Here is a 10,446-nt window from a genome sequence, read left to right as displayed (position 1 = left end):
TGGATGGATTATTTCAGGATCCAGCATCTCACACCCTCCATTTCCCACCAAGGTTGGGAAAATCCAGGATTTCTCTCCCAGGAAGCCATTTCACTCCCTAAAAGTGGTTAGTTTTCTGTCCTCCCAGATTTTATTCTGGATTTAATTAGTGCTAAATAGCAATTCCCATTTTTTCCCCAGTCCTGAATTCCACAGCTTCTTCCTTCTGTGGATATCATCCACCCAAAAATCCATCCCTGCTGGATCCATTGTTCTGCTTTGATGGGATTTACCAGCAGCACAATAAGCTTGTCCTAGAACTTCCCATAACTGGGCAAATGTGGTTTTTTACCCATTGAGAAAACAGGAATCCTTATCCCCTGGGATGGCAGTTCTGGGAATTCAATGGATAAATAGCTCTGGGAAAAGTTAATATTTTTGTTTTTTCAACTATTTTGGCCAAAAAAAGGAGGAAAACTTGGTAACTACAAAATCTACAGGGACACATTCCAGGTTGGTTTCTCCAACCTGGCTTTGGACACTTCCAGGAATGGGGCAGCCACAGCTTCTCTGGGAAATCCATTCTAGGGCCTCACCAGCCTCACAGGTTAGAGGTTCTTCCCAATATCCTGTTTTCCAGTTGGGAGCCATTCCCCTTCTCCTGTCACTCCTTTCCCACATCCAGAGTCTCTGAACTGGGGGAAAACTGGGACGAGCTGGGGGAAAGCCAAGCTCTGGATGCCTCTGGATGAAGGTCACAGGAGTGGGATTGGGCAACTTGGCGTCGGTCATGTCACCACGTGCTGGATCCATGGCTCCTGGAACGGTCACCTTGTCCTGGAGGAGATCAAAGGCTCCCTAAGGCTGGAGCTGGCATTCCTCCCTTGGAATCAGCCCCATCCCAGCTCAGAATGACAGAAGAGTCTGAGGATATGGTGCTAGGTTGCACTGGGGGAGTGAAATGAAGAAGAACCTGGATGGGGAATGTTGGGAGAAAAGGAATGGAACATCAGATTATCCCTGAGGAAAAAGAAAGGAGGATGGGATATGTTGTAGGCGGCTGGAAAGGAGAAAGGCTTGGCTGATTCCCAGAATGGAAAATCTGGACCTGGCAGCCTGAAAATTCTTCATGGAGCCTTGGCAAGAGGAGAAGGATCTGGTGAGACCTTGGAGCCTTTTCCAGCACTTTAAGAAGCTCCAGGAGAGCTGGAGAGGGTCTTTGGAAAAAGGACCTGGAGTGACAGAACAAGGGGGAATGGCTCCTACTAGCAGAGGACAGGTTTAGATGGGATATTGGGAAGAAATTCTTCCTTGTGAGGGTGGTGAGGCACTCCTGCAAATGGAATTCCCAGGGAAGCTGTGGCTGCCCCATTCCTGGAAGCGTCTGGCTCAAACCCTCCAGCAAGGAATTAGAGGGTTCAGGGTACAAACAACCCTGCATTCCCACCAGCTTCCACAGAATAACCAGGAGTGCTTCCTGCCCACCCAACACCCTGGCCTGAATCCCCCCAGGAATATGGGGATCCCCCGGCTTGACATTCCCACTCCCCTTTCTTAAGGACATTTTGATAACCATCCCAGGAGCAGTTTGCCTTTCTTATCGGGGCCTCCGGCCAAACACCGGAGCCAGGATATAAGGAGCGGGGCTGGGATCGGAGGCAAATTTTCCGTGAGCTCCCACCATGAAGCTGCTCCTGCTCCTCGCCCTGGTGGGCCTGGCCCAGGGCTTCCAGACCAGGTGAGCCCCAGGGGGTCCCCAAAACAGAGATGTGGGGTGCGGGGTGATCCCTTATGGCACATCCCGGTGATGCATCCCGGTCCCTGTCCACAGGGTGCCCCTGAGGAAGATGAAGTCGCTGCGGCAGAGGCTGCAGGAGCAGGGATTGCTGGAGAGTTACCTGGAGCAGCATCCCTACAACCTGGCTGCCAAGTATTTCCCAGGCATTGCCGTGGAGCCCCTGGAGAACTACATGGATGTGAGGGGCTGGGATTGGGAACTGGGATCAGGGAGCACAGGGGGACATTGGCTCCCTCCCCATCCCATTGGCCTGTTATCCATTACACTAGTCCCTTCCCCATTCCTGTAACTTATTCCATTACCCCCTTTTCCATTCTCCTTTCCCCATCCCTTTAACCCCTTCCCAATCCCATTCCAACAGGATGAGTACTTTGGCACCATCTCCATTGGGACCCCACCCCAGGAATTCACTGTGGTCTTCGACACCGGTTCCTCCAACCTCTGGGTTCCCTCGGTCTTCTGCTCCAGCCCAGCCTGCAGTAGGTGTCTGGAATGAGTCTGGAATGTGTCCTTTGGCAGTCCCGCAAGCCTCTGCCCAGTCTTTCCCAAGGGACAAATCCCAGGCAATCCCTGTGCTTCCCACCCCCACAGGGAATCACAACCGCTTCAATCCTGCGGAATCCTCCACGTTCCTCAGCACCAATGACACCCTGTTCATCGCCTACGGCACGGGAAGCATGACCGGAGTCCTGGGATATGACACCGTCAATGTACGGCCAGGTGCTCCAGCCCCTTCATCCCATGGGATCCCATGGGATCGTGCCCAATCCACACCTGTCTCCTCTCTCCCAGGTTGCTGGCATCAATGTCCGCCACCAGATTTTTGGGCTGGCTGAGACAGAGCCAGGGGATTTCTTCTACTACACCCCCTTTGATGGCATCCTGGGATTGGCATTCCCAAGCATTGCCTCCTCTGGAGCCACCCCTGTCTTTGACAACATGATAATGGAAAACCTCGTGGATAGGAATCTTTTTTCTGTCTACCTGAGCAGGTAAATCCCAGCCAAAGCTGCTGAGGATTTCTCCCTTTCCCCTCACACTGGCCCTATTTTCCAGTGGGAATGGAGGTGTTGGTGGGCTGGGAACCACCCTGAATGGATCTCCCTTTCCAGAGACAGCCAAGGTGGGAGCTTTGTCCTCTTCGGTGCCATCGATCCCTACTACACCACCAAAGGCATCTCCTGGATCCCGCTCTCTGCTGAAACCTACTGGCAGATCACCATGGAGAGGTATTCCTAGTATTCCCTGCCCTCAAGCTGGTGTTTTGGGGAGTCCAGGCTCACCCTGCATCCCTCTTCCCAGTGTCTCCATCAGTGAGACTCCGGTGGCCTGTTCCTTGGGATGCCAGGCCATCGTGGACACAGGAACCACTCTGTTGGCTGTTCCTATCCGGGCCTTCCGGACCCTCATGAGGCACCTTGGTGCTAGCTCCAGTGGTGAGGTGAGGCCTCAGGATGCTCCTTAGGACATATGATCCCAGCTGGAATGGCCGCTAACCTGCCATGTCCTCCTCCCTAGATCAGCTGTGAGGCCATCAGCAACCTTCCCAACCTCATCTTCCATATCAATGGCAGAAAATTCCCAGTGCCGCCCAGAGCCTATGTGTTAAGGGTGAGCATCCCACTGGGAATGGGTTTGTGGGGATAGAGGGAGGGATCCAACAGCTGGTGACCATCCCCTTCCATGTCCTTGGAGCAGAATAATGGGTACTGCACCCTGGGATTGCAAGGCATGGATGTGCCCACGGAGGAGGGTGAGCTCTGGATCCTGGGGGATGTCTTTATCCGGGAGTATTACGTCATCTTTGACAGGGCCAACAACAAGGTGGGGCTGTCCCGGCTGCCCTGAGCTGGGATGGGAATCCCAGATGTTCCCAACTCGGTGGCTGGCAGGGCTTGTCCCTTTCCCGGTGCTCCTGTCACCACCGAGGACAATAAAGGTGTGGAGAAGCCTCTTTGTGCTGTGTCTGTCTGAGAAAGGCCAACACATCCCTGGGAATGTGCTGTGTCCCTGCTGCCACCCTCAGCTGCACCCACCAAAGATGTCCCTGTGCCCCGAGGATGGGAGCCTGGATATGGCTCTGCTCATCCCTGAGGAGCTCCCAGCCTTGAGGACCTGGGGCAAGACATGTCCCTCCTGTCCCCAAACCCCACTCAGGGTGAGGGGGCTGAACACCTCCAGCACTGCCCTCATCATCCTGGAAAGTCACTCATCCCAAAATTCCCAGAGAACAAGCCCCAGGGCTCCACGTGCTGGTGGGTGCAGGGATGAGGGGACAGGGAATAAATACCAGAGTGACTTTATTGGTGGCAGGGGGACAGCTGCTCCCTCCCCAGGGCCAGGCCTGCTGGTCCTGGAGACCCCCTTTTCCTCCTTCTCCTCCTCATGGCGTTCCAGGCACACCTGGCACCTGGAACCTGGGGCTGTCCGATGGCACTGCAGTGGGATCCTCATTCCCGGGGGATCCCTGAACCTCAGGGCTGCCCGTGGGATCAGGGGGGGCTGTGGCCTCACAGAGGGGGTCGGGGGGCACAGCGGGTGCCAAGGGGTATCCAGAGGGACTTGGAGTGGTCAGATGGGGCTTCCCAGCACCCCAAATCCCTGGAGAGGGGCCGAGGGGGAGTGTGGTGGGAAGCAGGAGCTGAGCCAGGCGGTAGCGGAGGTGTTGAGGGGTGCCAGGGGGTGAATCCTCAGGGGCTGGGGACTGGGATGAGAATGGAGGTGAGGATGGAGACTGGGATGAGGACTGGGATGAGGACTGGGATGAGGATGGGGATGAGGATGGGGACAGGTCACTGCCCTGCAGCAGGAGCCGGATGTCTGTGGCTGACGGAGGGAGGATTTTGGTCAGCACCCACCTCTTTCCCAGGACCCCCAGTCTGGAGAGGGCACATCCAAGTGCCCGGGGATGGATCCAGGGATCCCATTACCTGGGCAGGATGGGCAGCAACCCACAGGCAGTGTGTGGGGCTCAGAGCAGGAGCGGGGGCACGGCCTCTCCTCACAGCTCACCTCTCCAAGCTGGAAAACCAGGGATCTGCCAGCCCTTGCTGGGATCCAATGACACTGGCACAGGTACCATGGACACGGGCATCCCATGGGAATGGATGGGAGGTCTCACCTGGCAGGTGCAGCGGGTACAGGGCTGTCCCTCGGGAATGAAGCTCTGGCCGTTCTCCACCTTCCTGCCCTGGTAGTTGCAGTCTGCAGGGACCAAGGTCCAGAGGGGGTTTTGGGGGGCTTGGGGAGATTTTGGGGGGTTCAGGAGGATTTTGGGGACCTGCCCAAGCTCGTACCCTCACAGATGGGGCAGCACCGACCCTCGGGGTGGAAGGGGTAGGAGCACACGATGGCACATTCCAGAGGCGAGCAGGCCACCGAGCCCAGCTGCGAGAGACGGGAGAGACCCCCGAGGGCCGGGCATTAGGAACCCCGGAGCGCCCCCGGAGCTTTTCCCTGCAATGGAGCCAAAAACCAGGTTTCAGCCCACGGGGCAGGAGCTGCAAATCCTCTGGGAATGCCCGGCCCAGCTCTCACCAGGCAGATGCAGCTCAGGCAGGGATCCAGCGCCGATGGGAAAGTCTCGTTGTTGGAAAAGATCCTCCCCATGTAGGTGCAGCCTGCGGGGAGAGGGGCTCAGGCAGTCCCCGGGCGGCTCAGAATCCCGGAATTCCGGGCGTGCCTTACCTGCAGAGCAGTCGGGACAGCACTGCCCGGGAATGCGGATGGGATAAGGACACGTCTCCACACAGTCCGTGCGCTGGCAGCTCACGGAGCCGTCTGCCTGCAGGAGGGAACACCCTGACAGACACCTCGGGATTCCCAAACCCGCCGGATTTGGGGGACTTGGGGCCTGCCAGGCCACGGGCATCCTGAGGGCAGGAATGGAGCAGGAGCCGTGCGCTGGGGCAGGGATAGGGAAGAGGGAATTAAGCAGAGCAGGTTCTCATTCACCTGGCAGATGCATAACTCACAGGGATCGCCCGGAGACCAGATCTGTCCAACGGGAAACTCCACACCGTTGTCATCCAGGAAGCAACCTGGGTAGGATCCCTGTTCCCAGTTGTCCTGTAAAACCTACCCTTCCTGTCCCCAGGGGTTCCCTATATTCCACTCTTCCTGTTCCTAGGTATTCCCCATCTCCCACTCTTCCTATCATCAAGTATCCCCACATCCCACCTGTGTCCCCCACACCCCACCCTCTGTTTCCAGCTGTCCCCTCTCATCCCACCCTGCCCTTCCCTACATCCCATCCCCAAATGTCCCAAAATCCCACTCTCCCCAACCCCAGGGGTCCTTCACATCCTCTGTCCTGGCTGTTCTTCCCATACCATGTCATTCCCATTTCCCCCAGCTTTTCCCTCTCATCCCTCTCCCTGTCCCTCCCTGCCCATTCCCAGCTGTGTCCCTCATCCCAACTCACCGGTAGGGGCTGGAGGGTCCCGGCAGGTGGAGCAGCACTGCCCAGGACCCAGGTGCCGCTGGTGCTGGGGACAATCCAGCATGGGGCAGGGAGTGAAGGAACATTCCACCTCTCCTCCCTGGGAACAGGGGAATGGGTCACCTGCCGTCCCTACCATCAGCCCTGAGCAAAGCTGGGATGCACCCAGCAGGTGCTGGGAAGCACAGGAGTATCCCTGGGGATCCTCATCCCTGGGGAACTCCCAGCTTTGGGGATCCTCATCCCTGGAGACATCCAGGACACACCTGGCAGACACAGGTGGTGCAGTCATCCTCATCCAGGCTGAACCGGGCTCCGTGCGCATATGTGTGTCCCCGGAAACTGCACTTTTCTGGGAAAAGGGAAAGGAGCGGTGCTGGAGAGCCAAGCACGGCTCTTCCCTAACCCCCAGCCCAGCCCGGGAGTCCTCAAACCCCCAGACTAGGGGTCTTGGGATCACCTGGATTGCAGGAGCAGCAGTCAGCCGGAGAGGGGCTGAGGCAGGATCCTGGGGGGCATTCTGGGAAGAGGCAGGAGACATTCCCAGCCTGTGGAGGGGAGTGTGGGGCTGGGAAAGAGGACCCTGATTCCCCATGGAGGGATGATGGGAGGGTGTCATCCTCTCCAGGGCATCCCAAATCCATGGTTGAGCCAGGATGCAGGATGAGGGTTCCTAGGGATAAGTGTCTCCAGGGGTGGGAGGTTCCCAGGGATGAGGGGGCATTCTGCCATCCCAGTCCAGCTCACCAAGCAGATGCAGACGGTGCAGTTCCCATCGGATGGGGAGAAGACATCGCCCTCAGCCCTGGCCACCCCCTCGTGCAGACACCCTGCAAGCCATGGGGGTCAAGGGCATCCCCCTGGGAATTCAAGGGGGGCCATCCTGGGAATTGGGGGCATCAGGGGGTTGGGACTCACCCGTGCAGGTGGGGCAGCAACCCCCAGCCGGAGCGGGAAGCGGGTGGGAGCAGGGAACAGAGCAGCTCACGGTGTCACAGAGGACTCGTCCCCCCTGCCAGGACACGTGGTGGCTCATCCCAGGTTGGGAGGGTGCCATGGGAAGGGGTGGGAGGATGGGATGCTCACCTGGCAGGTGCAGCTCTGGCAGCCTGGCTCTGTCCAGCGACTGCCAGGCTCCCGAGAGATCCCCCGGTGCCAGCAACGACGGGATGGTGGGATGGAGGTTCCGGGCATGGCACGTGGGGATGGCTCAGGGGACAGGGATGGGGAGGAGGGAGGGAATTGGGTACCAGGAGCTGCCACAGGGAGGAGGGGAGAGGGGGAGCCCCTCGGGAGCAGGTGGGAACCAGGAGGGAGCAGGACAAGGGTGGGTGGATGCTGCAGGGATTGCAGGATGGGCGACGGGGCCAGGATAGATTTGGGGTACCCTAGGAAGGAAATCAGGAAGGCAGAGACATCATTTGGGCAGGCAGAGAGATGGGAGCATCCCACTCCGTTCCTCCAGCCAGGAGAAGGACACAGATACCTTCGCAGGACACCCTGTCCGCGCTGAGCCGGTATCCGGGGCGGCAGGAGCAGCGGAAGCTGCCGGGGATGTTGTGGCAGCTGTGCTGGCAGGAGCGGCGCGTGCCAGGCCGCCGGCACTCGTCCACATCTGTGGGACAAGGGAATGAGGCAGGAGGTGCTGCACCCTGGGATGTGGCCCAGGGAGGAGCACCAGGATGTGTCCTCAGTGTAGCCCACACAGGGAGGAGGATGAGGTGGCAGCACTGTGGTCACGGGCTGATGGACATCTCCATCCCTTGGGATTTACAACGTGGAGAGGGATAAGGGTTAAGCATGGTGCTCATACATGCAGAGGCTCAGTGACAACCTCCATCCCTTGGGATTCATGGTATGGAGAGGGAAGGGGGTGTGGCACAGTGCTCAGGGTCTCAGGGCCACCTCCATCCCCTGGAACTGATGGGAAGAACCCTATCCCGGTGCTCACCCACGCAGGAATGCCGATTCCCGTGGAGGTGGTATCCGGGCCGGCAGGAGCAGCGGTAGCTGCCCACGCTGTTCTCGCAGCGGTGCTGGCACGGCGTGGCCTGGCATTCATCCGTGTCTGGGGGTTGGGATGAGGGTCAGGATCCCTCGGGAGCCCCGGCCACCCCCTGGGACCCCACGCACCCCGGCAGCTGCGGCGGTCAGCAGAGAGCTCCCGGCCAGCTCCGCACTCGCAGGCGAAGCCGCCCTCCGTGTTCACGCACGTCCCCTCACAGGCCGCGCTCTGGCACTCATCGATGTCTAGGGGGACACAGGGAACAGTCAGATTTGGGGTGTGGGCACCACTGGGATGCCCACTCCCACTCACCGGTGCAGCGGACGCCGTTGGCCGTCTCGGCCATGGAGAAGCCAACGGGACACACGCGGGCGACCTCCTGGCAGCCGCCATGGTTACAGGACAGGTCGCAGCCGTACTCTCCGCAAGTTCCCGGCGGTTCTGGAACATGGACATGGTGTCCACGGGGTACCCATGCCACCCCAGGACCACCCGCTTCCCATCCCACTCCATGGATCCTCCAGGGATGGGGACAGTGCCAGGGAGAGGTGACAAGGAGCCACGGTCACCTCCATCTGCTGGGATTTGTGGCATGGAGAAGGAAGAAGGCTGGGGAAGGTGCCCATGGGTTCGTGGCCATCTCCATCCCTTGGGATTTGTGGTGTGGAGAGGGAAGGGCATCCGGCATAGCCACTTCTCTCAGTACCTGGGCAGGTGATTCCCTGCTCTCCATCTGGGCACATGCAAAGGTTGGGAGCGATGCAGGAACCACCACCGCAGCCGAAGGAGCAGAGCGCTGTGGGAATGGGAACAGGAGCTCTGGGAATGGGAACAGGACACCCACAAGTCCCCCAGACCCCCGTACTCACGCAGGGTGCACTTCCCGCTGCCGGGGGACAGCATCCAGCCGGGACAACATCCGCTGCCGGAGCCTAGGAAGCAGACGTGGGGCCCCACGCGACGCCTGTGGGACACCAGAGCCTGAGGCCACCCTGTCCTGAACCCCCTGCACGGAGCAAAGGTCCCAGGAATGTGAGGAGAGGGGGACAACCGGAGCAGTCAGGATGTGCCCGTGGAGTGGGAAGCAGAGCATGGCACGGATCAGAGGAAGGTAGGATAAGGAAGGTGGGACAGAGAGGGGACAACCACTTCCCAGCCATCCAGAACATCCCAGCACGTGGTGACGGGAGAAGCGTCCCCCGGCTGGACAGGGACACGGGGAGCAAGACAGGGATGTGGGGAAAAGGACAGGGATGGGGGGAGAAGGACGGGGATGCAGGGAGCAGTGTCACGCCCCCCTGGACCCGGGAAGAGGGAGGGAATTGTGGGGTGCCAGCCCCTCCAGCTGGGACCCCTCTGGCCAAGCCCTCCTGCAGCTGGAGGCAGGGGTAGCCGGAGCTCGGCAGGCTGTCCATCCCAGGTGTAGCTGGAAGAGGGAGAAAGAAAAGGGAGGAATCCAGCTACCTCTCCACGGCAAAGCTGGCCGGCTTCTTCCTCGTGGGATACACCCTGCCCTGGCCGCTGGAGAGGAACAGGGACACACAGGCAGCCTGGAAGAGCAGCTCCACCAACATGACAGGCGGCTCCAGCACGTCCCGGCGCCCGCCTTCCCGCCTGCCTTCCCGCTGGCCCTTGGCCCTGCTCCTCCTCCTCCCGCCGAGCCGGGAACAATGCGGGATTGGAGGGGGGCGAGAGCGGGGGGGGGGGGGGGTCGCCAGCGGCACCTACCCACCCCCCCAAACCCACACGGGGGGCCTGGGTTCACCCCGAGGTTGTCCCGTTCAGCTGGGGCGGGTGGTGGCATCCCGGCCATTCCTGCCCTGGCTGAGCGCCGGGGAACGGGGTCCCCCCTAGGTTTGGGAAGCAGCGGGAAAGGCGTCCCCCCTTCTCTCCTTTCCCACATCTGGCAAAGATCCGGCATGGCCTCTCCCCACCCCTCCTCCTCCTCCTCCTTCTCCTGGAGGCGTTGGGCCGCCTTCCCAGCCCTGCACGGGGACCCACGCGGCGGAGAAAGGGGCCAAGGATGGTGGGATGCATCCAGGAGAGAAAGGGATGCTGCGGGACACCCCATTCCGGTGACCCCCAGAGTCCCCCCAGTCCCGTGCCCCCATCCCAGGGCAGGGAATGAAGCAAAGGTCAGAGGCAGGTAAATGATTGATCCCATGGAGCAAAAGGCACTGCAGCCTCCAAAATTCCCAATCCAGCATGGATTTCTCCCCACCC

At 59.8% G+C, this 10,446-nt stretch overlaps 2 protein-coding genes across 2 annotated transcripts; one reads left to right on the top strand and one right to left on the bottom strand.

Moving 5' to 3' along the window:
• The first annotated feature begins 853 nt into the window (after positions 1-853).
• Positions 854-3,731, top strand: LOC110484945 (pepsin A). Its single transcript, XM_021555947.3, has 10 exons — positions 854-1,138; positions 1,539-1,717; positions 1,811-1,955; positions 2,139-2,256; positions 2,369-2,487; positions 2,570-2,769; positions 2,890-3,006; positions 3,080-3,218; positions 3,296-3,388; positions 3,476-3,731. The coding sequence occupies exons 2-10, from the start codon at positions 1,662-1,664 to the stop codon at positions 3,623-3,625; spliced, it is 1,137 nt and encodes a 378-aa protein (XP_021411622.1). The 5' UTR covers positions 854-1,138; positions 1,539-1,661; the 3' UTR covers positions 3,626-3,731.
• Position 3,732: 1 nt separating this feature from the next.
• VWCE (von Willebrand factor C and EGF domains) lies at positions 3,733-9,837 on the bottom strand. Its single transcript, XM_021555950.3, has 20 exons — positions 9,688-9,837; positions 9,093-9,187; positions 8,930-9,019; positions 8,536-8,664; positions 8,352-8,468; positions 8,170-8,286; positions 7,705-7,833; positions 7,305-7,606; positions 7,137-7,230; positions 6,966-7,048; positions 6,679-6,766; positions 6,485-6,570; positions 6,201-6,318; positions 5,732-5,817; positions 5,465-5,561; positions 5,315-5,397; positions 5,074-5,164; positions 4,899-4,981; positions 4,708-4,798; positions 3,733-4,603 (listed from the first exon to the last, which is right to left on the bottom strand). The coding sequence occupies exons 1-20, from the start codon at positions 9,795-9,797 to the stop codon at positions 4,161-4,163; spliced, it is 2,532 nt and encodes an 843-aa protein (XP_021411625.3). The 5' UTR covers positions 9,798-9,837; the 3' UTR covers positions 3,733-4,160.
• Positions 9,838-10,446: the final 609 nt, after the last annotated feature.

This window comes from Lonchura striata, chromosome 6, assembly GCF_046129695.1.
Source record: "Lonchura striata isolate bLonStr1 chromosome 6, bLonStr1.mat, whole genome shotgun sequence".
In the NCBI taxonomy this organism is placed as follows: Eukaryota; Metazoa; Chordata; class Aves; order Passeriformes; family Estrildidae; genus Lonchura; species Lonchura striata.
The sequence above is the reverse complement of the archived record's forward strand: the minus strand, read 5'-3'. Positions and strand labels throughout refer to the sequence as shown.